General features: G+C 33.6%; 2 protein-coding genes across 5 annotated transcripts; one reads left to right on the forward strand and one right to left on the reverse strand.

Moving 5' to 3' along the window:
- The first annotated feature begins 35 nt into the window (after positions 1–35).
- LOC111705913 (sodium/hydrogen exchanger 5) lies at positions 36–10,040 on the forward strand. The gene is made up of 9 exons (XM_023478621.1): positions 36–69; positions 542–636; positions 1,040–1,129; positions 1,411–1,443; positions 1,780–1,841; positions 2,840–2,920; positions 7,952–8,036; positions 8,165–8,221; positions 9,664–10,040. The coding sequence occupies exons 3-9, from the start codon at positions 1,077–1,079 to the stop codon at positions 9,731–9,733; spliced, it is 441 nt and encodes a 146-aa protein (XP_023334389.1). The 5' UTR covers positions 36–69; positions 542–636; positions 1,040–1,076; the 3' UTR covers positions 9,734–10,040.
- Positions 10,037–27,904, reverse strand: LOC111705912 (adenosine deaminase). 4 transcript variants are annotated; one of them, XM_023478618.1, is made up of 18 exons: positions 27,825–27,904; positions 23,906–24,017; positions 22,468–22,546; positions 21,112–21,205; positions 20,514–20,574; positions 20,317–20,371; positions 19,705–19,758; positions 19,331–19,380; positions 17,532–17,627; positions 17,429–17,476; positions 16,726–16,790; positions 15,435–15,524; positions 13,570–13,660; positions 12,614–12,665; positions 11,959–11,994; positions 11,334–11,382; positions 10,464–10,545; positions 10,037–10,261 (listed from the first exon to the last, which is right to left on the reverse strand). In XM_023478618.1, exons 1-18 carry the CDS (start codon positions 27,835–27,837, stop codon positions 10,159–10,161), a joined length of 1,230 nt encoding a protein of 409 aa, XP_023334386.1. In that variant the 5' UTR covers positions 27,838–27,904; the 3' UTR covers positions 10,037–10,158. The 4 variants fall into 4 exon arrangements, with proteins under 4 accessions (XP_023334386.1, XP_023334384.1, XP_023334385.1 ...); XM_023478616.1 differs by having other exon boundaries at positions 11,920–11,994; XM_023478617.1 differs by lacking the exon at positions 27,825–27,904 and adding an exon at positions 27,104–27,171 and having other exon boundaries at positions 11,920–11,994.

Consider the following 27,904-nt stretch of genomic DNA (forward strand, 5'->3'; position numbering starts at 1 on the left):
ATAATTGTTTAAAAATATGATTTGTACGCTAGTGAACGATCAAAAGATACAGTACTAGGACTGATTAAGGTCAATTAAAAAAAATAGTTTTATGTTGAGCTCTACTCATATAAAAAATTTGGATGCACATTAGTGATATTGCTAAGGAAAATGAGCATCGGCTTCACTTCAAATATCACTATCCCCATGGTAGTGTATACCAACGGAACATTATCACTAGGGTGCATCCCAAAAAAAAATTAACCTTAGCATTCAGCTTTATTATCAATATTTTCAAATTTATTCAACAAAATTTATATATTATTTAAACATTATTTTATATTATATTATATTATATATTTTTCTATTCTATTTCTATTGTTTTTTATATTTCTTTAACCGTTACAATTTTTTTTTATTAATTTTCATCTATTGCACTATCATTTAAATTTCTATTCTTCCACAGTTAATTAATTTTTATTGATTCTTTTTTTTTAAATTAAATTTTTTTCATCTCAGGTTTAATTTTGATGTTTTATTTTAATACTTTGCTGCCCTAAAGTCAGTTGCAATAAGCTGTGAGGTTCTAATATTTGTGCTTCTTGGGAACAGTTTAACAAAGGCTGGAGGCTGGGATTGGACCTTTATAGGCATCAGGTCAGTTTAAAGGGACAGTAAGCATAATTTAAGTTAACTTTAATTTATTGAGTGGCGTGTCTGATTTACAATGATACCCTATAAACCTTTGTTTGATCAAGGATTTCAAAGCTATGCCTATTTATATGATAAATGAAAAATTTTCGTATTTCTTTTTTTATACTTTTTTGTTGGGCTGTGTGTTTTTAATATTAAACCATATGAAGTTTTTTTTACGTTTTTATCTGCACTTTTGTAAACTGAACACAATATTTGTGAGAAACTTTAATTTAGCCATGCTAATATAATTTTTCACTCAAATCAGACTTCTTAAGCTATACAAAATATTGTCAAATTTTTTTATTTTCTTGTTTTAAATCCAGAAAAAATGCTGTTTTTAAATTTAAATTTTACTTATTTTCAGTTTGGTATTGGTCTATGTGTCCAGGGTGGTTGTAACTATGGTACTCTGCTCTATTCTAAACTATTTTAGGATTGAAAAAATTGATTTCAGGAAAGGAAAGATGTTTTTCAAACAAGATTTTTATTTCTAATCAACAAAAATATCTTCTATGAAACCATTTGTTTGTCCAGCCTATACATTGAAGACGACCTAATTTTCTCAATTTTGTGGAAAATTTTGTCTAGCCCCGAGTTTGTTTTTTATTTAAAAATTCACTAAAACCGGATAATTTTACTGTTGATTTTGTCAATTATCAAAAAGATAAATGCGTAAAATCAAATATATGAAAGGAATACATGAATAAATAAAATAAAAAATATCTTATTTTAAAGGTGGCAAGCAATTTTAATTCTAGGCGGACTAAGGTATAAGAGTAAAAGATTTTATTCAAATTCTATTGTAAAATCGTAAATTTATCAATTTAATATATAATATTTGATATGTTTGCATAATACGATAAGTTTTGTTTTTAAAATGATTAAAAATTAGAAATTATAGGAACCTTAATTTTTTGCTCTTAAAGAATTATAAATCCACAAATTCCTGATTTGTAAAAAAATTATAATTTCCCCCTTGAATATTTAAAATTTCCCTCTTAAATATTTATAATTTCAACCTTGAATATTTATAATTTCCCCCCTTGAATATTTATAATTTCCCTCTTGAATTTTTATAATTTCCCTCTTGAATATTTTGTTTAGAGGCGCGATTGCCAACCTGATGGTACTAGCATACGATGGTCCTTTCCATGAAATATTTTCAGGTTTCAAAAAAAGATTTTGAATTAGATTTAGTCAATTATCAAATAGAAAATGACTGCAATGAAAAATATGTTCACATCAAAGCAGGTTAATTCTATGTCACTTTTAGTGAAAGTTTAATTTTCAGTGTCAGATAATATATTCAATAATGAATTAAGACTGAATTTAAGTGAAATTAGTGCAGTTTTATTTGTTATTTCTTTTCTTTTTATATATTTTTCATTAAATGTCCTCCTGACTTTTTAACTTTAATAATTTATTTTTGGATAAGGGGTGTGGGCACAAGCTCATGCATACAAATAAAAACGAAATATCTATATATCTATTTCCAGTTTGTTATCAAAATTTTGCTATTAATGTCCTCTTGACTATAAAAGAAGGATTGAAACTGTGACGCCAAAGATGTCATGTCAAATACCTTTAAATAGCATTGCCACCTATTGTTCATGTCAGACAATTGTAATCTATATAATAAAACAAGACATTCGTATATATATATATACTAGAAATTCAAGGCGCTTCGCGCCCTTCTTTCTAGCCTTAGAGGGCGCTTCGCGCCCATCTATATTTAAATAAATGCCTTTGTAATATTTAGATACAATCCTTGTAACAGTAAGATACAATTCTTGTAATTAAGAAACATTTTGAAACATTTATATTCAATCCTTGAAATATTTAGAAACAAATCTTTTAATATTTGAATACAATCCTTGTAATATTAAGATACAATCTTTGTAATTTTAAGATACAACTCTTGTAATATTTAGATACAACTCTTATAATATTTAATTAGATTCAATTCTTGTAATATTTATATACAACTCTTGTAATCTTAAGATACAACTCTTGTAATATTTAGATACATCTCTTGTAATATTTGTAATATTTAGATACAACTCTTATAATATTTAGATTCAACTCTTGTAATATTAAGATAGAAGTCTTGTAATATTCAGATACAACTCTTGTAATGTATAAATACAATTCTTGTAATATTTAGATACAACTCTTGTAATAATATTTGTTACCGTGATACTAAATGGCCTGATCGCTAAGCCTGCAATCAACTACTTTAAACTAGGTAAATAATTTTAACAAAAAAGATTTAATTATATTTCTATTAGGATCTTAATATTCATATAAACTTTGCTTTGGTTGTATATTTTTCTGTATCCAATAAACGTCAAAACGGATGAACTGATTGGACCAATAATATGTGGCAACTCACACAAGGTTTTTGGTTTTGTATGTTTAAAAGGGAAAATTTTTGCCTAAAAAAGATGTACATTTTTTATTTTAGAAATCCATCTATGTTTACCAAAAAATCAACAAACTTTTGACCACTTGAAAAGCAACATTTAGCATTTGACATTTGAAATGGTTTGCAGCATTGGCTTGAAGCGCCAGGAATTCCTTAGTTTTATTTGTCCATTAAAATTAATAAATGATTAATTGATCACACTGATCTCACAAAAAGGAAATGATTCATTTGTGTACTGTCATGTGTACTGTCAATGTCATGTGTAATGTCACGTTTTAACGCCTCTGTAGTCTGTACAACTTGCTGTATATTATATTCAAAAGTCAAAAACGGTACTTTAAATCAACCGGAGATTTTAGTGATTTGGCAATCTAATTTTAAACTATTTGAAGTATTTTACATGAACCAGTAATTAGAAAAGTTCTCATAAACTTTAGGAATACAGGCACTTACATCTGCACCAGGCATCTTATCACATTTACAGGGACTGTGAAGCAATGCATGATCAAGAATGAATGAGGTTTCTTCAACACTCAACCTTAATCCCTCTAAAGAAGAGAAAGACACGCTCTTAATCTTTAGTACCATCCCCTATTCCTCAGCTGGACGGGGATAAAAACACGTAAGCTCCAAGTCTGAAATTGAATCTGATCCAGAGCCTGAAACTAACCCTAACCTTAAACCCGGTGATGCTGAGGAGTCTGAATCCGAACCCTCAAATATGGACAACCCTGTTTTTGGATATTGCTAACATAAGAAGTGCCGGTTATGTCCAGTTAGAACAAATGAAAAAGTGGGAAACTACTATCACAGGTCAAACTTTCCGGTCCCAGTTTGTACTGTATCGCTCGGACATTGGGTAAATAAAGCAGACACTCAATTGGACTAGCCAGTGCAACAAGGTTGACGCGGTCAGACTTTAGGTCAGATTTACTTTTACTAAAGGGTCATAGGTGCGTGCTATGCATGTTTTTCAGATAGTTCAATAAAGTGCTGTTGTCAGGCTCTACACTGGCATTCTAAAATGAAAATCTGTATATAATATTAAAAAAAATAGAAAATGTACAGAGCTGAAAACTTTAGAATGGTGGATATCGAAATTAATGCTTGATCCTTTCTTTTTCCTAAGATCTAGACTAACCTAATCTTGAACTTGTATCCCTGAAAAGTGTACACAAGTCAACCAATCAGAGTCGCGAATATAAAGCCGATAAATTTGAAATTTTGCGCGCCATTTAAGATTATATACAGACATGGAACGAACTCTCTAATTTAGAAAAACCGGTTTTGATTTTTCTCTACTATATCCAAGACAGAGTGGTTTAAGAAGAAAATCAAAAGTGTGTCCATTGGAAACTCAGATTAAGTAATCGGGATTAAGGATATCTCATTCTAAAGTTTTCAGCTCAGAATCACTTAAATTGATAAAAAGAAAGACCTAATAAAAAATGTATATGTAATCGTACAAATCTTAATCAATAATGTATGCATTAAACTTTTTACTGAATAAAAATATTTAAATCTTTTAAAAAAAGAATGCATGAGAAATTCTTGTTTTTAACTCAATTAATTTGATTGCAGAATTCGGCTATTGAAATAATGAAGGACATTATTAGAATTAAACACATTTTCAATCAGATACAGGTTCAGCTGGTACCATTGTGAATTGGACCTGTACTCTTTAAATGGAGAGTCTATAGAGGACGTCCTCTATGTCTAGGGGGATCAGGAGGGACCGGAGGATGTTGGCGTGGGGGTCTGCCTCGGCGTGGAGGTTCTACTGGAGCCTCATCATCTGCCGTGAAAGCTGGTTTGAGGTGTTGGACTGAAACCACTTCTACTCTCTTGCCAACTTGGAGCTGGAAGGTTTTAAGGGAGCGGGATAAAACCTTGTAAGGACCTTCGTAGAGGGGGGCTAGAGGAGCAACATGTCCATCCTTACGTATAAAAACCATTGGGCAAGATGAGAGTTCTGCAGGAATAACTTCTGGAAGAGTGTCAGCTGCCAGAGTATTATGACGAGGCAGAGTATGATGAAAACCAGACATCGAATTTTTAAGGTTTTCATAGAACAAATTTGTTGGAGGAACATGGAACATGGAACATGGCAGAGGCACACTCCGCCGCAGAAGGCGGAGTACCTCTGTTGAGTGGCGGAGAGCTTGGCAGAGAAGAAAGCTAGTGGAAGCCAACCACCTGACTGTCTCTGTTGTAGATCTGCACCCACGTGTGTGTTGGACACATCAGTGATGAGTGACACCTCGGCGGATGGAGAAGGATGTGTGAGAGACACGGCGGAAGAAAGGGCGGATTTGGCATCAAAGGCATCTTGTAACTCCTGGGACCAGTTAAGAACCTGAGGATTTCCAGCTAGGGCATCAGTGAGAGGGCGGAGAGTTCTTGCAATCCCAGGTAAAAAACAGCGGTAAAAGTTGATCATGCCTAGGAACCTCTGGAGACCACGTACATCCTGGGGATGTGGTAGGAGGAGTAGGGCATCTACATGACGACGTAGGGGAACGATGCCATCAACAGTAATCTTATGTCCCAGGTACTCAATCTTGTGTTGTACAAAACTACACTTATCCAGGTTCAACACTAATCCGTTCTGAATCAGGAGCTCTAGGACAACCTGGAGATGCTCGATGTGGAGTTTCCTGGTTCGGCTGGCAACCAGGATGTCATCCAAGTAGATAAAAACAAAGGGTAATCCTCTAAAGATCCTGTCCATCAATCGTTGAAATGTCTGAGCCACATTTATCAGTCCAAACGGCATATATAAAAATTCAAACAATCCAAATGGGGTCAAAATGGCAGTTTTACAAATATCTGCCTCACTCATGGGAACTTGATTGTAACCCTTCACTAGGTCGAGTTTGGAGAAAAACTTGCAACCTCTTAAATTGTTTGTAAAATCACGAATGTTAGGGAGAGGATACCGATCTGGTCTGGCAACATTGTTTAAACGGCAGTAATCACCGCAAGGACGCCAGGATCCATCAGATTTTTGAACCATATGTAGAGGTGAGGCCCTAGGACTATCAGAATGGCGGATAATCCCTGCCAATTCTAATTTTTGGAACTCAGCTTTAGCTTGCGCTAACTTAATTTGATCCAAACGGCGGGGGTGAGCATATAACGGTTGTCCTTCTGTTTCAATCACATGCTCCACGTTGTGCTCAGGGAGTTTACCAGGTGTTCGTGGATTCCAGGCTGCAGGAAACTCATCCAGGAGAGAGGCAACATCAGTGGCAAGTTTACACACAGAGGCAACGAAGGAATCGGCGGGAAAAAACCTAGGTGGTGCAAGAGGTTCAAAGGAGAGATTTTGAAGAACTTGGCGGGTCTTGGTGTCAACTAGGAGGTCAAACTCTGCCAGGAAGTCTGCTCCCAGGATTGGTTGGTCCAAGTCAGCGAGGAGGAACTGGAACTGGAAACGGCGGGAACCAAACTGTAGAGGAATCAATCTGGAACCCCAAGCTTTAGTTGGCCGTCCATCAGCCATTAGGAGGTGGGGGCCTGTCGGTGCAGCTGAGTAACAATGAGGAAACACAGATCTTGACGCTCCAGTGTCAACTAAATAATCACGGTTTGACAGAGCATCTTGAAGGTACACGAGATAACCGCCGATGGGAAGGCTGTTTAATTTTCCTCCTCCCGTCGGCTCTGGCGTTTCCCTGGAAACTGCAAGGAGGGCAACAATTGTTGGCTGCTGTGGAAATAACACTCAGAGTTTGATGAACCTGGGGTTTGACTACGGCGGTTTGGCGATGGGCTTCTACGGTCCTGAGCTCTACCACGTGATGGGGAAGATGATGAGGTCGACGCTGCGGCTAGGAGGTGGTCAGTAGGTATAGCTTTCCTGGCGTCCCACAAACTGTCGGTGTATAACGCCATTTCACTAGGGTTTTTGAATTCCCTGGAGACTAGATGGTCCCTCATCTCGACGGGTAACCTTTCCAGAAATAAACCTTGGAACAGGCAACCTGGTTTCTCGTCCTCTGGGAGAAGGGCCAACATGGCGTCCATGAGAGCAGTAGGGCGTCGGTCTCCCAGCCCAGGGTGATGAATTAGTTTGGAAACCTTCTGTTAGCGTGATAGAGTATACGAGGAGACAAGTTTGGCCTTTAAATCCTCATAATGGGTTTCTGAGGAGGCAGCAGAACCCATGATCAGGCCGCGTACCGAGACCATAATCTTCTGGGGAAGTTTCTGTACGATGTGGTCGAATTTGGTTATTGACTGTGTGATCTGGGCGTTTCTGAAGGCTGCCTCTGCATGAAGGAACCACAGGTCGGGGTCCACTGTCCAGAAATCCGGGAGCTTGACGGAGACTTTGGCGACGAACTCGGTTGGAGTTTCTTTCCGGTCGGTCATGATGCTCGGATGTATCACTTAATGTTCAAAGTTCAAGAAAATCACGAAACTGGATAGCGTTTAACTGTATGTTCAAAGTCGGGGGTCACCAATATAGAGGATGTGAGTCAGACTCTAATAAAAACGCATAAATAACTTCCAGTATATATATTTCTTATAACTTATTACTAGAGGGTTCAGAAATAGAGTCAAAATCGATATCACATGTCTTGATGTTTATCAGTACTATGCCCCGTATCCGTTCTATCTCATTCTGTTGAATCTTGTGGAACTTGTTTAACGCGGCCAGGCATTGTCTTCCACAAGTCAATATTAAAATCAGTATTTTTTAAATAAAAAAAAATCTTCAGCGATCTGTATTATGCTACCAATGAAACACAAAATTTGATGATTTAAGAAAAAATCCTAAAAAAAATAAAATCATATCAAAATATGTATTAGAATATAAATTACTTGTTTTTTATATACTTGCAGAAGCAGGGGAGGATATAGTTCAATATTCAACTATCCGATATTCACACTGGGAGAAGAACCATGTACTGCCCTGGATTCAAAAAAGGTACTCTATCTATTTATTTATATATCTATCTATCTATATATCTATATCTATCTATCTATCTATCTATCTATCTATCTATCTATCCATTCATTCTTCTATCCGTCTTTTTATCTATCTATCTATTCTAGGGTAAAGTTAGAAGATAAGATACTGGAAAGTTCCTGCTTCCCACCAGTTCTGCCCAGGAAACTTTTACAAAACATTTCATTTCCCTGTGTATCAGAGTTCAGGGTAGAACCTTTACCTTTCATTTCCTTGTATATCAGAGTTCAGGGTAGAACCTTTACCTTTCATTTCCCTGTATATCAGAGTTCAGGGTAGAACCTTTACCTTTCATTTCCCTGTATATCAGAGTTCAGGGTAGAACCTTTACCTTTCATTTCCCTGTATATCAGAGTTTAGGGCAGAACCTTTACCTTTCATTTCCCTGTATATCAGAGTTCAGGGTAGAACCTTTACCTTTCATTTCCCTGTATATCAGAGTTCAGGGTAGAACCTTTACCTTTCATTTCCCTGTATATCAGAGTTCAGGGTAGAACCCATAGATATAGATAGATTGCGCATAAGACCACATTTTTCATTTTGAAAGATATAAATGTACAGAGATGTTTTAAAGATATTTCTATTATATAGATTAACTAGGTCGGTTGTGAACATTAGCTGTTCTTATGTCATTGAGAACTTGTGGTGTACATGAGTTCTGTAGAGAGAAATTTAAGTTAGTTTAGTCCTTCTCATGTCCTTCTTCAGTTCTCGTCAATATGATGTATTGCTCAGTGAAATATTGTTGTTCAAATAGTTAAATTAAAACACCAAACCACCCCGCTTATCATTGAAGTACACTTTGACCCCTAGAAGTATGAGTTCGCGGACTGTACAATTCTTGGTGATTTTGCGTACATAAGCTATCTATGTTTATTTATTTATCTATGGTAGAACCTTTACCTTTCATTTCCTTGTATATCAATATTGATTGTCCATGATTATGGATGTTCAATGATTAAAAATGTTCCATGATTATTATTGTTTCATAATCAGAAGCATGTTTAAAGATCACAAATGTTACATTTTTATGGATGTTCCATGATTAAGACAATTTTATTATTTTATAATTATGTAAAAACTTAAATAGAACCTTAATTCAAACACTTCCTTTCAAGTATTTGTAAAAAAATTTCCATGAATTTCCCAAAAGATTCAGACTTAAATACATTCCAAAGATTTTAACGATTAAAAACTTTTAATATGATTAGAAAGATTTAAAGATTCAGGGTTTTCAAAGATTCACTAATTCAAACTTATTTAAGGTTTAAATACAATTTTTAGTTTGTAACTAAATGGGGATCAATTCCAATAGTTTTTTTTCAAAGAATTTTGTCAAGAAAATAATATACTCAAAATATTTTTAATATTTAGAAAAATTTCACTAAATTCAGGGGAAATTAGTGATTTAATGTGTCTAGTAGAACTATTTGCTATGTAACAACATCAAATACGCTTAAGGATTGCTGTAAAGTCGTCTTCCTACCCCATTGTGTTCTGTGTAAATAAGGAAGATACTTCGAAAAATTTGGTATTTTACAGACAGTTAAATATTCATTAATTTTGTAAAACTTAAACTGCGCAGAGTTGGTCCAGAGATGATTCAAACTCATTGTACTCCTCCTCCTAGTATTTCAAGTTCACAGCTGTACTAGTCACCAAACCAAACCTTCAGTCATTTTGTATAGGTGTCACTGTCATCTCCAAACCTGCTGTACAGCTGTTCTAGTCACCAAACCAAACCTTCAGTCATTTTGTATAGGTGTCACTGTCATCTCCAAACCTGCTGTACAGCTGTTCTAGTCACCAAACCAAACCTTCAGTCATTTTGTATAGGTGTCACTGTCATATCCAAACCTGCTGAACAGCTGTACTAGTTACAAACCTTCAGCCATTTTGTATTTGTGTCGTATCCAAACCTGTAATGTGTTTTATGATATCTAATAAAGTAAGTAAAGTGCATCTTGTCTTTTTATTTAATTTAATTCAGATTTGTTGCCTTTCTTCAGTTATATTATCATTAATTCTCCATCATGCTTTAAATATTGTTGTTGTGTGTTGTGTTGCCGATCCTTGAATATCATTGATGAATTATCTTGTCGATCCTATCTTGAATATCATTGATGAAATCTCTACCAATACAAGGACTGAAGGCAGACTCTAAGCCAGATATTAAGCTGTTCCTAAAAACATTATTGATTTTCAGAAATTTTATCTTTCTCGCTGTCATTGAACAAATCGTAATTTAAAGTTATATTTTTTTAAAGTTTCTTTTTCTCCTTTAGCACATCTGAGAGACAAGCAGTGAGCAATTGAGCATGTAGACCTTCATATATGATGGTGGTGGAGGGGTATATTTTGAGAATAAATTTCTCATGGTTTTACCTGGCTTCTTCCCATCCTAAGCCAACATCAACTGCTAAACGAAGGAGTTCAAGAGTAGGAGAAGGAGCAAGTTTCAAATCCCCTAAAAAAAACCCTGGCTACACAAAAAAGTATTTTGAAGTTTGAATGTGTACATAAAAACGTTTTCAGAATAAAGTGTACAAAATATAGAGTACATAATAAAATGTAAAGAATAAAGATTACATAATAAAGTGTACAGATAGAGTACATAATAAAGTGTACAGAATATAGAGTACCTAATAAAGTGTAAAGAATAAAGATTACATAATAAAGTGTACAGTATATAGAGTACATAATAAAGTGTACAGAATACAGAGTACCTAATAAAGTGTAAAGAATAAAGATTACATAATGAAGTGTACAGAATACAGAGTACCTAATAAAGTGTAAAGAATAAAGATTACATAGTAAAGTTTACAGAATACAGAGTGCCTAATAAAGTGTAAAGAATAAAGATTACATAATAAAGTGTACAGAATACAGAGTACCTAATAAAGTGTACAGAATACAGAGTACCTAATAAAGTGTACAGAATACAGAGTACCTAATAAAGTGTAAATAATAAAGTGTACAGAATATATAGAATAGAATAGCGCATACTGCATACACAATTTATTCTCGATGCTCTTCGGTTAAATTTAATTTTCTTAAAGTACTTTTTGCTTTTGCTTGGTAAGATAAAAGTTATGCGTAGAGTTTTCAAAGGAAAAAGGTTCTTTCATCAAAACTTAATTCATTAAAATCTAAGAAATATCTTTCAGATTTCTGCCAAAAAGTAAAATTTTTAAAATGACTAAAAATAATCTTTTGAAATATAATATTTATTTTATGAGAGGGTTGGATTAATACCTGAGAGTAGTAAATTATCACTGCTCAGACTGTATTTTACATAATTTTCCTAAATATTATTATTATATAAAGAAAATATAATTGTTAAATAAAAATAAGAACGAAAAATATAGTGAAGCACTTTTTAATCATCATTAATTAAAGTATACTCCACACTGATTTAACAGTTTGGTCCTTGTCCCAAGTCAAAAAATTGTTGATATATAGATTGAAAAGCAATTGAAATTGAAAAAGAAAAAAACCCAACTCATCTTGCCCTGGTCAGTCAAGATGACTCTGTAATAATTACAATTGTGATGTATTCTGCGCTTTTAGCTCAAATACTTCTTCTTAGCGGTCATTTACCTTAAAGAAACAAAACTGATTAAAGTTTAGTGAAAAAATTTAAAACTTTAACTTGTCTGCTAGTTTGTGGTTTTTCCGTAATTGACAACACATGTACCTGGACCTAGACCTGGACCTAGACCTGTCCCTTGACCTGTACCTAGACCTGGACCTGGACCTGGATCTGGACCTGAACCTGGACCTGGACCTGGACCTGGACCTGGACCTATACCTGGACCTGGACCTGGACCTGGACCTGGACCTGTAATAGTTTCACCGGGTGCTCGGCAAAGTTTTTAACCTTGAATCCATTCCCAACATTGGAGGTCAAACAAACCTATGTAGATATACAAATGGATAGACCCAGACTGCCATGAAAAGTTGCATCAATTTTTAAGACCATGATCGACTGTGAAGTGGCGCAACGCCTTTGCCTTTGTTTTTAACGCAGTAACTCACTTTGCCGCCCTAAAGCTAAAGGACTTGAGTTTTTTTAGCTGAAGTTTTAAAAAAGTAATTGTCAAATTTCTCATCGGTTTTTATGTCAAAGTTTGCAACATTTGAATAACTGTGACATATATTACAATAGTGCAACCTGATGTTTAAAACCGTTCTAAACAAAATTATTAATTACAATTTTCATGAAAAACTCTGTAAAAAGATGCCAACATTTTTTTAAAAAACAAATACAATAGTATTAAAATTAAATAGTTGTAAACGTTGGATTATGACTATAGGCTACAAAAAAGTATTAGGACAGTAGTCGTCCAAGTCTGGAAAATTGATGTAATTTGTCATACCATACCATGCATGGGGTAATTGTAAACATAATATTTACTTACAAACAAATATGCATTTTTAAAATCTGTTTTATACAAAAATATAGCTGCACTTTAAAAAAAAACTATTTTCGTACAAACATATCTACACTTTTAAACAAAAACTAATGTTCTCACCTCCACTGTCATATTATTCTTTTCCAGTAATCTTAAAGACTCTGCGTCTGACCTTAATAAATTGTACAAATATAATTTTTTCTTTTATTGTCAATCGAATTCAAACTTGCAAATCGATCCTTCATCTAAAGAGTACCATACATGGTGATATTCTAATTAACCCGGGAATAATGCAAATTTATTGATAACTTTAAAGTCGTCTTTGACCATAGAAATAGTTTGCGGCATTCAACATTGGTAACTTTATTTTAACTATGTTTAAAGGAGTATGAAATAGAAATGAGATACAACTGACGAGGCCCGCCCTACCGTATTATTAAACATGCTTTGAAGCAAGATTATAATGCAAGGAAAGTTATTAAAGAGGTGTACGCATCTTTTGTACTTCAGTGTAATACTGTCTTTGAGCGGTAATGTAAACACAAGACGGATGTCGAAGCCTGACATGGGATCCATCTTTCAAATAAAAAATCAATGAATTATTCTGGTTTGCATCAGATGTATCTCCCTTCTATTTCCTACTCCTTGGCTATATTGTATATATAACAATCATCACGTACTTGTTACCTTTAAAGAAGTTTCCCTTTCTTAAAAACTCGAAACCCCTTTGCGTTAGATTTAAAACTAGGGTTTGATGCCGTTAACAAAGAACCCAACTATCTGTTGTTTTCCCAGAAATTGGAATGGTTATGATTCACAAACCCTTTACCCTTTTCAAACTTTTTTTCCAAAAATTATATTATCAGTTAATTAAAATAGCAGAACAGACCAACAATTCAGGTAGCTGTTCCTTATTAGCTAAATACTTAATGTTCTGTTCGTTTTTTTCATGAATGGTTATTTTTGTTAGTTAACGATATCAAACTTAACAGTTTTTACCGTTCGCAGTAGAATATTCCGTTAATCAACTTGCCGTTCGTTAACGCCCTAATTTGATGGAACTATAGAATTTAAACCTGACTGCAATCCCGTGTCCTATCCTCCTAACTCCTTGATTTATCGCCCATCTTAGGTTTTCTATACTGCCATACTTCTCAGGCCATTCTCCTTTATTCAACAATATTAGAATAATAGGCTTTCAGAGCGATGTGCAACCATCTTCTATTTCAGTAGAAATTCGTAAAAGAATAAAAAACAAAAAACTTGCGGAATTTTTAAAATTTAATGAAAATTGAATTTTTTAGGCTAATTTTTGAAATTTTGATCATCCATAAACCTTCCCGTGTCCGAATTGAATGAATTTAACCCGCGTCTCAAATCCTCCAAAAACCGGTTTTAATTGAGCACCAGCTTAAATTTTGAAAAATTTAATGCAGTTTTAAGTGGAACCAACCAAATTTAAGCCGCGGCTCAAATTCTTAAAATTCGGTCTCTAAGGTCATAGAAGGCTCCACACAAAATTTGAGCCCGATCGGTTCAGCCGTTTTGACGTTTATGGATACAAACAGACAAACAAACACCAAGACACTAATCCCTTCAAGATGCACCACTTGAGTTAAAAGTCTAATGCTATAAACTTACTTTTATAAATTCTAAAAACAGCTCAATAATAAAATTAATCAACATATCTTCATATTACTGCATTCTTTTGCACATTCTTTCAAAAGGTTAACAAATACAACAGCAACATACAGGGTGAAAAAAGGGATTAACGACACTATTTTTTTGCATGGTTCATGTTTAAGGATGAATAATATGGAAATAGAGAAGCAAATATCATGGAAAAAATCTTTCAATGCTTTCATTTTGAAACGTTTGTATTTTAAATAAAATGTAACATAAGAAACGTCAAGGCCTTAATATTTTAAAACAACTAAACGTATAGAACATTTTTCATATCTTTCTTTGAAACAAAACGAATAAACAGTCTTGATTGCCAGTTGTAAATTAGTGTAATGAAAAAAGATTAACTTTTAGATAAATCGTAACGTGTGAAAAGTTTCATTATTGTAGTAAAATTTCTAACGCAATTAAAAAATTGTATATTGGAAAAGTTAAGATAAAACGTAACGTTACCAAAAAAGACATTCTTTGCACTGAAATTTTTTGCAACGTGCAGAACTATACCTAAATGACGATTTATTAAAGCAAAACGTTTGCCACATTTTAGTTTTCAAACCAAGTGAAATTGTAACGTAAGGTCTCTAAAAAACATTTACCTTGCATGAAAGTGGAACTTTAGAAAAATGTGGTTATCATTACTAAAGCTTTAACGCAACACTGGGAAAGTTTTTTAAAACAGGAAATGCAAAAGCGTAACGGAGCCTACTTTTTTACCAACATTCAATAAACCTTAACGTTGTATAAGTTATTCAAATGCAGAAAATTCATTACATAACTTGGTCTATGCAGAAAATTTCATCAATGGCTGACGCCTGGTTAACAAATTTCCTTTAGGAATAGCTAAACGAGGTTTTTCTCGGCGTAATGAACTGCTTCATTATCGCATTTCGTTCGCTCGCGAATAATGCGAAGATTTTGCGAAATAATGCGAAATATTTGCGATAAAAAAATGCGAAAATTTCGCAAAAAAACTGGAAATTATGCCAAAAAAATTTTGCGAATTTTTTCGCCAAATATCGCTTCGTTTTTGCTTCATTTATTTTCAAGAAAAAATGCAAAATTTTGCGAAAAAAGTTTTGCGAAATACGACTGAAAATTTTCGATTTTTTTTGTGAAACGTTTCGTTCGCTGGAATCACTAAATTTATTATGCTCACAGAGAAACAACTTTTCGATAAGAAAGAACACAGTGATATTTTAAGGGGTCAAACTAAATCCACTTACAATCAGAAGGTCTTTTATTCTAATATTATTCCTACCTGCATGTACAGTGAGAGGTACACCCAGACGTTTAGCTTCTTGTACGCCAGCGTACATAGCATGAGAGGGGTCACAGAGCGGATATGTACCTAAACAGTACACTTTCTCATTGTACATATAAGAATTAGAGATAACATATATTGATAATCTTTAAGTTTTGCCTATTTATACATTTCGAAAGGAAGAATCAGAATAGTTTGAACTGTTTTGAGATTTTCAAAATGACTTGTGTGCGTTTTCAAAATTGATCAGAGATATTTCATGATTTTATCTAAAGGGACTGTTGTTGAAATTTCAAAACCCTGCATTTAAAGAGGGGCACTCCTCCTGATACAGAACGATTCCCTTGAAACCTTAAATTTGATAATAATGTGGATTGTTTTTTGACCTTTAAAATTATTTAATTTTAATAACTTCTACATTGTTTCTGAAGCAAGAAATGCGCAAGTCACTTTGTATAAATTCCACAAACGTTAATAATAAAAATGGTAATAAACATGGATATCATACTTAATCAGCTAAAGCTGTACAGTTGTTAATCTCTCAATGGAGTGTCACGTTTATCATTATAATCTCCCATTATGAGGCTGATTTACTGTTTACTGTGCCTTACAGTCTGTGTGTGAACTGTACAGCTTTCTATAGCTGTTTAACAGTTTAAATTAATTGGAGGGTAACTCCCTTTAAACGACTTCTAGACATATTTCTTGACATCTCCGTCAATTTTGATATTTCAAATTTTGTAAATCTGTTTGACTACAGACTACAATTATTGTACCAAGGAAAAAATGATGCAGGGATCAAAGATGATATTCAAAGTCTTTTTGGGGCACCCTGAACAGGTAAACACCACAATTTATAAGGGGATAAGATACATAAATAATCCTGACCGATTTTATTTGCGTACATGATCTCTAACTACCAAAACCTTACATCAACTCTAGGGTGTAATGCAAGGAAAGTTAATTGCGACGTGTATACTCTGCGTACACATTGAAACCAGTTCTCTTTGGGCGGAATTTGTAAACAAGAATAGATGCATCAGTGTTCGTTTAGTATCCCAGGAGGTTAAAAGAATTAAATTTTGATAATTTTGATAATTAACATAATAGTTTCCTATGACCAGAATATTTCATTGATTTTTTTATGTGAAAGATGGATCATATATCAGGCTTCGACATCCGTCTTGTGTTTACATTACCGCGCGCCCAGAGACAGTACACTGCATTACAAAAGATGTGTACACTTCTGAAATAACTTTCCTTGCATTACATCCTTGCGTCAACTAACCTTCATCTCCTGCCACGTCCATCCCAACAACACCAAACATATCCTCAGATGATTTCTGTAAATACCTGGGGACAATTTACAAGGTTAACACCACATGAATGAGAATCCAAAGACGACTGTACGGAATCATTTTCCATCTAATCTTGGTTCCCTGCAGGTCTTTCTTTAACTTCATGCATACCAAAACAGCGGCAGCCGTAGTACATTTGAATTTCCGAGCCGGGTCAACCTTTACGGTCCTAGTTTGTACTGTATCGCCCGGACATTGGGTAAATAAAGCAGACACTCAATAGGACTAGGAGGTGCAACAAGGTTGACGCGGTCAGACTTTAGGTTAAATTTACTTTTACTAAAGGATCAGAGGTGCGTGAAGAAATCAAAGCTACGCTTTTTTAAAGTTTGTCTTTGCAAACTTTTCATCAAAACATAAATTGACTAATTTTAAGTCATACCAGGTTCAAACTTCTAATCGTTTTATTTATAGGGTTTTATGTCGTCATTAAATTTTCATTTTTGTGGGAAACCCTGTATATTTTTGAATTGAAGATCCAGTACGGGTACGGGTACTAAATTTACATTTTGCATTGTGTAAATTTAGATCAGATAAGGGGAAAAGAGAGAAAATCAAGATAAAATTGGCAGTATATATTTCATAAGGAAAAGATCAAAATAAACAGAATAAAAAATATAAATTTGTAATTACTTGAAGGCTAGCTGTGCTGTGCTTATTCCATGATCAGAATTTTTAGATCTAAAAAATAAGAATTTAAAAAAAAAATTATTTTTTATCTTTTTTTTTAACTTACCTTAGTGCTACAAGGATAAGACCAGTTTTAACCTTCCTCTGACCTCTAGCTCCCTCAAGAACAGCCTCCACAACTTCAGCCTCAGTCAATCCTTCCCTAGGGATTCAGTTTTTAATCCCTTTTATACCGTCATCTCGTTTTCAATTCCCTTCAAACTATCACTTTTCTTAATCAATTCCTAGGGATTAAGGACCAAATCTTTTTTGAAGTCGTCAACGTAATCCCTCCCACCGGCTCAGCTACATTTTGCCTAGTCACAATTTGCCTAGTCACATTTTGCCTAGTCACAACTGGCCTAGTTCACTCTTGCCTAGGTAAAATTTTGCCTAGGTAACTTTTTGCCTAGTTCAAGATTGCCTAGTAACATTTTGCCTAGGGTAACATTTTGCCTAGGTAACACAAGAGCATGTTTTTTTTGCCTATTGCGTTTTTTTAAAACAAATTTTGTCAAAAAATAAACATTTTTTGCTAAGCTTAACCAGTTAAATTTTAATGAATTAAATGTTATAGAACAATTGAATTGTATCTTGTCCAGCAATTTTAACATTTTTTATACTCTACAACAGATGAAATATGGTTATATATCAGATATATATATAGATTTTTAATTACAGTTTACATCATGGAGTATAGATAGGTATCATTATTTATCTTATTTCACAATCACAGCCTTTTCTGTGTTCTTAGCTTTAGTCTTCAGCAGCTTGTTGGTATGGCCATGGGTCGAGAGTACATCCCCTACCAGGTTTCCAGTAGATATCCTCGTTGTTAGGGTTGCAGTGTAAGAACAGCGCCATTTCTTGGTCTCTGCCCTCTTACCATCGAAAACATAGGAGAAGTTATTCTTTTCCCTGTAGTTGGACTTACCCCGAATGGTAAGCCTTGCAGTTATCATGGGAGCTACTTTCAATGTGTCTTTCGATTGGTTTATAGAAAATTGAACTATTTTTAAAAATTTGCGAAATTTTTGCCAAAAAATTTGGAGATTTTTGAAAATTTCTTTGTGAAAAAATTATTGACTAGGCAAAAAATTCGCTCTATCGTTACTCTAGGCAAAATGTTACCCTAGGCAAAATGTTATTAGGCAAAATGTTACCTAGGCAAACTGTTACCTAAGCAAAATGTGACTAGGCAAGTTGTGACTAGGCAAAATGTGACTAGGCAAATTGTGACTAGGCAAAATGTAGCTGAGCCCTCCCACCCTAGGGATCTAATCCTTTTTAACCCTTCACATCCCTCAATCCCTTCCCAGAGCATAAGGATCCAGTTTCGTTATCGATCTCTCCCTTAGGAATCCAGTATTTCTTCATATATAACCTTCATTTCACTGGTCTACTTTTTTTAAATAGATCCTTAGTAGTCAAGGAGTATGGAATAGAAGGGAGAAACAACTGTCGCAGCCGCCCTACCATATGATTATACATGCTTTGCAGACGGTACTTCATTTGTATAAGAAATATTTGTCTGATGTACAATTACCGCGTATACAATAACCTATTCTGTATTCTGAATATTTCTTATTCAAATGAAGTACCGTCTGCAAAGCATGTATAATCATATGGTAGGGCGGGCTGCGTCAGTTGTTTCTCCCTTCTATTCCATACTCCTTGACTACTAAGGATCTATTTAAAAATATTTTTGTTTTTAAATTTAATCAACCATTCAGTTATGATTTTAGAAGAAAAAAATTGTATTTTGTGTAAACTTATTAAGAAAAGGCAGTTGTGTTTAACACAAAAATAAAAAAATTTGAATCTAAAATAAATTCAGTATATTATCATTTTAATTTATATAATTACTTTGTGTGAAGAAAGGGGCAGAACCGGATTTCAGCATAAACAACGTTTTCCTGAAAAAATACAAATAATTAAAAAACAGTAATTTTATTCCAATTCCTGATTTTGATGTTGCAATTATTTTTTTTATTATTATTATCTTTATAATAAAACAAGACATTCGTATATATGTTTCGTATAACCGGCCAAACGGCTGGACCGATTGGGCTGAAATTTTTTGTGGACACTCGTGGGTGGTCGGGGGGTGTTAAAGGCGAAATTTTTTTTTATTTTTTTACTTTATTGCTTAATTTTTTTCTTTAATGGGCAACGCCGGACCCTTCAGATAGTTACTATTATTATTATTATTAAATTGTTACTAGTACTTTGATTACTACCTGTGCCAATCTATCTAGAAGATCGAGGGTTCCAAGACTTAATTCCTCTTTAGTCTAAAAGTAAAGACTTTTTTTTATAAAAGTAAAACTTGGTTAAAAATGTGAACATTTGAAAAGTGACATTTCAACATTTTTTTCTACAGACTTAGTTTCTTTATTGTAGGCTATATGTATTATTAAACTCACATAGAATATGCACAATTCGTCGTGATTTGGGTGTGGATCAAAATAACACAATACAAATTCTTTATATAAGAAAGAAAGGAAAAGCTTTTCTTGAGTCTAAACATCTTAAATTGTTCTTATTTCTTGAAGAGTTCCCGCGCATGTTATAGCATACTTGTTGTATAAAAACATTTATAGCACAGTTTTTTGGGATAAAAACTAAAGTTATAGAAACTTAAAACAGGATCTGAAATTAGAAAATAGGATCTGAAATTAGAAACAAACAGGATCTGAAATTAAAAACAGGATCTGAAATTAGAAAATAGGATCTGAAATTAGAAAATAGGATCTGAAATTAATTAGAAAATAGGATCTGAAATTAAAAACAGGATCTGAAATTAAAAACAAACAGGATCTGAAATTGTAATTTTAATAATATTTCTTAACCTGAAGAAACTGATTGCAGAAATCAAAAACAGGCCAATTTCCACCTTTCTCAGCCCTGAATAGAATAATTAAAATACAAATTCAGAAATATCAATTTGACAAACAAACATGAGATATAGATAAAATGTAAACAGTGGAGGGGTGGTGGGGGGGAGGTAAAAAATAGCTTTGAAAATGGCCATATGCAAAAAACTTACTTATTGCCATCGGTGTTTAGTTTTTCCAGTTTCTTCATCATCAAAAACTGTCTCAATTGTTCTACAAAAAAAACATTTTTTAGATGGTAAAATACTGATTTTCCATAGTTCATTCATTTCATATTTTTATTCAACTACAAAGCATGAGATATTACAAATAAGCAATCACAATTTACTATGCAGTTTGAACCCGCCTAACCAGGGTTGGTTGTTTTGAGTGGTTATGTAAATCTCATCTATATATATAAAGTTGAAATCTCTGTTTGTCTGTTTGTTTGTCCGATCATAACTCAGGAACCCCTGGACCAATTTGCCTCAAATTTTGATTAGTGAACTCGGGAGACCCACGGGAATTTTCTTAGCTTGGTTTTAAGATTCTATGTAGAGTGTGTCGCCTTTTATTCAATTGCGGGTAAACGGCGGGATTAATTTTTAGTAACCTAGGCAGCGCCTGGTTTTCAAGCTAGTTTATGCAATTTTTAATAAGTCACAATTGTAGCACATTCAGAATATGGTTCAAAGTTAAGGATTTAACCTAGTTTCTGAAATGAATATTTTCTAAAAATGTTGTGCGTAATTTTGTTCAGTTTAAAACTACCTGGAGGAACCGGAAGTTGAATTCCACGTGCTAAAGCTCGTCTTCCAATAAACTCTGGCGATAAAGATCCATCCAGGTGCAGATGTAGTTCAACCTGTTTATGTTCATTTTTGTATATTCATGTTCATGTCCATGTTCATGTTCAGTTAACTGGAAAACTGTCCGTAATTTGAGGATTTTTGGTAATTTAACATACAAAATTTTTATTTTGTGACTGTTGAGTAAAAACGCATTTTTGAATGGCACCAATCAATTAAAGATTTTTTAGGCGAAAAATTGGATTTTCCTGAAAAAAAACTTTTAAAAATGTTGAAATTTATTAGAGCAGCTCAAATGAAACCTTTATGTATCTAGCTGAAAAAAAGATTTTTTTGAAATTTACCAATGATCTTTAATGTATAAGCTGAAACAAATGTCGTCAGTGTGGCCAATCAAAACTATATGATCGCCACAGACTACTTGGACTTAAATTTGCAATTTTTGTTCTAAAAATATCTGAACAATAAAACAGTAAAAACAGTAAAAAAGGAGTAGCAGAGCCCTTTTTTCAATTTTCGGTTTTAAAGTTCCCTTTTTACAGGACTTTTCATAAAAGGTCGGATAAATTTTCACATTATACTCCCTGGGAGCAATTCCAAAACCCGGAGAGCAGCCACCCCTCCCTCGCACAGCTAACATATAGCAGAAACTCTATAAGCAGCTCTGGTAATGAACAGCTAATATAGCAGAGACTCTAGGAGCCGCTCTGGTAATAAAGGAAGCAGCTGGGAATGTAGTGGAAGCATCCCATATTGTAAGAGCAGCTAAAGTAGCTTGGCTAAGATTGCAGTGCAAAAGATATTGAACTTGAGGAGCTAAACGAGATATCGAGTTGGAGAAGCTGCCTAGATAGATACGGAACTGGAGCAGCTGAATGAGATATTGAGATTGAGTAAGCTGTTTAGACAGACACCGAACTGGAACAGCCGAACCACATTTTCTTAGACCATAGAGAGCTGATTCAACAAGAACAAACATAAACAGATGTATTTAGATCTATAAACGGAAAAGCTAATAAATCCCATTCATTCATTCATTTTATAAAGAGAGAACATTATAGGGGTTTATGAAACAAAGTACGAGGACTTAGAGAAAGACATTTGTACACGCCCTAAGCAGAGGGAGTAAATGATTGATCTCGAAAATACCTAAGATTTATATCTGTAATTGTAATCGAGTAAATATCTTTAATCATTCATTATAAGGATTATAATTTTGTTTAATATCATAGTTAGACCATATGACCTAAACATTAAACAATTCAAAATGAATTTTTATGAATAATGTTTTTTACCGAATAATAGTTAAATATTCTACCTTAGGAAGTTGTTTTGCAGTGTTTACATCCTCGTCTGTATACCCGGACATATCTGAACCTGACATTCTTCCTTCAACTCTGAAAAAAAGAAGAAGAAAAATCTACGTACAGGGTGTCCCAATAAACATGGGAATTCAGTGACCAATTCGATATCGTCTTTTCAAATAATTCTTTGATTTGGTATAGTGATACCTACTGAGAAAGCTGTGATCTGCATAGAGAATAGAATATATATTAGAGGGGAATTTACTAGAAAAAAGTGTAAAACGGCCATTTTGTTGTACTGCAGGTGTACTTCACATATTTATGCTATATAACCTTTTGGGCCCTGGAATAACATTTTATAGAAAATTTAAAATTATTGTCAAAAGAAACCCAAATTATGAAATAGACTGGTTTCATAATTAACCAATGATCATTTCACATAGACTCTATGCCTTCCACTTTACAAACGATGATTTTCCGTTATAACTATAAATCAAATCATGTTTTTTATTCACCTGATTCATTATAAAGTTTATTTAACAGTTTAAAAAATTCGAAATTGAAATGAATAGTCTAGGGAACATACTGTATTAATGTACTCTACTGCATAAAATTTGTGATCATTTACATGATTGGTACACTTTGAACTCCTTTTCAGGCTGAAAGGGACTGAAAAAATTCATATCGAGAGATTCTTTAAATTCCCCTCTAATATATATTCTATTCTCTATGGTAAAAGTTTCGTCTGAGCTATGTTCACATTGTGTTTGTTTATGTTTTGACTGCATACGGTTGTACTTAGTAAAACAAGAATATTGAAGTATACAAACAGAGTAAACTTGTTGGAATTCACTGTTCATCCTTTTATCCATTTTATAAAATAAACCCTAGCAGACATAATAATATTATGGCTTTTGAAATTAGGTATTACAATGCTAATTCATAGCAAAGACGATATCGAATTCGTCACTGAATTCCCATGTTTTTTGGGACACCCTGTAGAACGAGAAAAAATAGTAAAATTTATTGAGAAAACAAATTATTTTGATATCTTTTCCTTAATTTAGTTTTATATTTAATATTGTAAGCATGGAGAAAGGCTTACGATAGCAGAGAAGACTTGTCATCTGTCCCACTGCTATCGTTGACTGCAGTTTATGTACAGGTAAGCCTTTCTTACAATATTTTACAGAATTAAACCTTTAGATTAAGATATCTTTAAAGTTTTTTGTTTTAAATACACTTTGAACGTGAAATGGAAAGCCTAATAATTTGCAATTTAAAATTAGTGACAAATGATATACATGCCTAAAAATCTTTAGGACACTTTTTTTTTAAATAGTTGAGAGGCAAATATAAAATCCTAAATGACATTTTATAAAAAATTTACTGTTTTCTAGTTCTCCCTGAAGAAACCTAAACATCAAACATCCAAAAATTGCGAATTTTTACCGAAGCAAAGAAACTGAAGAAGAAAAAGAAGAGAGAAGAGAGGTAAGATTATCTGTAAAACTGCAGTGATCAACTTCTCCTAATAAAAGGACTCCAACAAGTACAAGGAAACCTAAAACAATATTAAATGTAAGGAATTTAAGAAAGTAAAAGAAGGTCCAAGTTCTGCAAGTTCAGCTGCTGCATAGATAGAAAAACAGAGTTCATATATTGAATGAAATGCATTAATTCTCACTGCAATCATGCAATGTTCTAGCTTTTTTCACGGAATGCTGCCAATGCTAGTCGGAGCATTATAAGTATTGAGCTGAAAACTTAATTTGCTTTACCACAAAACATTGAAAAAGCAAAATATATAAATTATAATCTAAAAAATACAATTAACACATGTGTAAATGGAAATTATCTTTTCTTAATAAATAGGAATTGTCTTTTAAACTGTTATCTGATTATTTTGCGTTAATGTGATAAGAATTACGCGGGTGAATATCAAGGACAGGTGGGGGGGGGGGGGGGGGGGGGGAATACTGGTTTAATGGAATGCTGCTCTGTAAATTCATGTAATTTTAATCTATCCGACTCGTAATATATAATTTTTATGTTTAGGAAGAACTTTTAAAAAAATGTTTTCACATGTATTATCGAATTCCCATGTTTTCACATGTATTCGCGGATTCCCAAGATAAGGCATTGGAGAGCTCGGTAAATATATATATAAATGAAATCATACATCGATTTTTACACAGGATTTAATGTGGGGGAGGTTGTTTGTCATTAGGGTATTTTAAATTCTTTAAAACTTTTTTTTAACAATTTAGATATTCACCATATTTAAAGGTATTAAGTTTGATACACAAAGTCCTACTTAGGGTTTCCAGCGAACAAAAACTTTCACGAAAAAATGCGTAAATTTTCGTTCGGATATCGCAAAATTTTTCGCAAATTTCGCATTTTTTGCGAAAATGAATTCAGCAAAAAAATGCAAAATTTTGCAAAAACAATTTTCGCTAAAAAAATGTTCAGCAAAAAACCGTAGTGTTGCTGCAATGATTAGTTGCGCAAAAAAACTTGCGGAATTCTCTGCTCTGAGACCTCAGCATTAGAAGTTTTATTACATTATAATTAATAATTTCTCTTCCTTTACTTTAACAATGTTTGATCTATCTAGTAATACTAAATGTTTGATCTATCTAGTGATACTAAATGTTTGATCTATCTAGTATAATACTAACTGTTTGATCTATCTAGTAATACTAAATGTTTGATCTATCTAGTAATACTAAATGTTTGATCTATCTAGTGATACTAAACGTTTGATCTATCTAGTGATACTAAATGTGTGATCTATCTAGTTATACTAAATGTTTGATCTATCTAGTGATACAAAATGTTTGATCTATCTAGTAATAGTACATGTTTAATCTATCTAGTAATACTAAATGTTTGATCTATCTAGTAATACTAAATTTTTGATCTAACTAGTGATACTAAATGTTTGATCTATCTAGTTATACTAAATGTAAGATCTATCTAGTGATACTAAATGTTTGATCTATCTAATAATACTAAATGACTCGAAATATAAAGCACGGCGCATGTTTATTTCAGAAATGCTTCCCTTTCACCTATAAGGAACGGTGGGGAGGGGGTGTATTAGGGTTTCCAATCGGAATTCCGTTGTGCAAAATTGCGCTCGATGATGGCTTCCGCTGGCGCCATTTCAATGCGCGGAATTGGGCTATAATTGCGAACAAGGAAGCAAATAAATACTCGCGGAATTGCGCGGAATCGTGCGGAATTGCGCGGGATCGCGTGGAAAAGAATTGCTTTTCCTTCTAAAAATCAATAATTTTAACTGTGACTTTCAAATTTATGCAGCAAATGCAAGAATGGAAACATCTCTGTAGATTTAAAAATAATCAAGGCCCGAAAGTTTTAAAAAATTTCAAGTTTCGTGTGGTTAAGCTACTAATTAACAATTCAACATGATACATTTTCCCTTTTTTTGGTTAGAATTGTATAAGGTTCGTTTAATAAAAATTAGATATTTTGCTACAGTGAGAACCAGAAAACTATGGTACAGACAGGTGACATTACAGTGTATTTGATGTTACAAAGCAACAAATTTTCGTTAGTAACTTAATAAATCACTTATTGAGTTAAATGGGTCTGTTAGAGTCTAAAATGTCGTCTTCCTATTCCAAACATGTTGCATATGAATATTATAAAATAAAAGATTAAGTTTAAATTCAATTTTTCTGGCATTTGAGACAGTAATGTTAGTGAAGTGAAGATTGTATTCCACTACCAAAGTTTAAATTGTTTTTTTATGTAGAACGGAATTGCTCAATAATTAAATGCAATTTTGCTTGCCATATAAGGTTTAAATTGAAAATTATCAAAAATTGAAACACAAACGCATGAAAGTTGGACGGAATTGTGCGCTATAGCGCACAGTTGCCCGCAATTCCGTTACGATTATTGCGCGCAATTATTACGGAATTGCGCGCAAGTAAAATCCACTTGAATTGCGTTGGAAACCCTGGTGTGTATGCATATATGTTAAGATTACTGGGTGGTGTCATCTCCCCCGATATATTTTTCAAAATGTGCACAGTATAAATGTTTTCAGGGTTTAGGCACATTTTAAAAAATGCAAAAGTAGGTCTTAAAAATCGATATATATGCTTTTCCAAATAAAGACATATAGTCTCAAATCCCCTCACACTTCTCAAGGTGTAATGTACTCTAAGGGTGTAATTTACTTCCCCCCCCCCCGCCCCGGAATTTGCGTATTTTGTTCGTGAAATTTGGTCTTTAATGTGGAATTTTCGCTATTTTTTCACGAAATTTTGTTCAAGATTTCCTAATCTGCAATTGGTGCAACTGATTGCTTTAAATATTCAATGACCGAATTTAATGAATTTGAGTAAGGTCGCAGAACTGCCTACAGGAATCGGTGATTCAATATTTGAACCGGCGTTAGGTAGATTAGCGATCTCTCCAATTAATAAAATTTAGTCCCAGGCACAACTGTTATAAATAGTTCAATTTCAAATTGAAAATGAGAAGACGACGATAATTTCACTGTTTTGTGGTTTCCACTGCACTGTAATATATATGTATCTTGTCTAATATTTCCATGAACCCTGTAGTTTTGTGGATCCCACTGCACTGCAATATATATGTGTATCTTGCCTAATATTTCCATGAACCCTGTAGTTTTGTGGTTCCCACTGCACTGTAATATATATGTATCTTGCCTAATATTTCCATGAACCCTGCAGTTTTGTGGTTTCCACTGCACTGTAATATATATGTATCTTGCCTAATATTTCCATGAACCCTGTAGTTTTGTGGATCCCACTGCACTGCATTATATGTGTATCTTGCCTAATATTTCCATGAACCCTGTAGTTTTGTGGTTCCCACTCCACTGCAATATATATGTATCTTGCCTAATATTTCCATGAACCCTGTAGTTTTGTGGTTCCCACTGCACTGCAATATATATGTGTATCTTGCCTAATATTTCCATGAACCCTGTAGTTTTGTGGTTCCCACTGCACTGCAATATATATGTATCTTGCCTAATATTTCCATGAACCCTGTAGTTTTGTGGTTCCCACTGCACTGCATTATATGTGTATCTTGCCTAATATTTCCATGAACCCTGTAGTTTTGTGGTTCCCACTGCACTGCAATATATATGTATCTTGCCTAATATTTCCATGAACCCTGTAGTTTTGTGGTTTCCACTGCACTGTAATATATATATATGTATTTTGCCTAATATTTCCATGAACCCTGTAGTTTTGTGGATCCCACTGCACTGCATTATATGTGTATCTTGCCTAATATTTCCATGAACCCTGTAGTTTTGTGGATCCCACTGCACTGCATTATATATGTATCTTGCCTAATATTTCCATGAACACGGTAGTTTTATATCATGTGACGGAACCTACTGCTGCTGCGACATTGATCTGAAAAATAGCT

The sequence above is a fragment of the Eurytemora carolleeae genome, unplaced genomic scaffold (assembly GCF_000591075.1).
Source record: "Eurytemora carolleeae unplaced genomic scaffold, Eaff_2.0 scaffold649, whole genome shotgun sequence".
Taxonomy (NCBI): Eukaryota; Metazoa; Arthropoda; class Copepoda; order Calanoida; family Temoridae; genus Eurytemora; species Eurytemora carolleeae.

Coding starts and splice junctions, on each gene's coding strand:
- LOC111705913 (XM_023478621.1), top strand. CDS start 1,077: ATGGTACTCTGCTCTATTCTAAACTATTTTAGGATTGAAAAAATTGAT. Junction 1,130..1,410: donor ATTGAAAAAATTGATTTCAG/GAAAGGAAAGAT, acceptor CTTATTTTAAAG/GTGGCAAGCAATTTTAATTC. Junction 1,842..2,839: donor TTTCCATGAAATATTTTCAG/GTTTCAAAAAAA, acceptor TGTAATATTTAG/ATACAACTCTTGTAATAATA.
- LOC111705912 (XM_023478616.1), bottom strand. Junction 22,547..23,905: donor TCTTCAGTTTCTTTGCTTCG/GTAAAAATTCGC, acceptor TCTTTTTTTCAG/AGTTGAAGGAAGAATGTCAG. Junction 19,381..19,704: donor TTCTAGATAGATTGGCACAG/GTAGTAATCAAA, acceptor GTATTTTTTCAG/GAAAACGTTGTTTATGCTGA.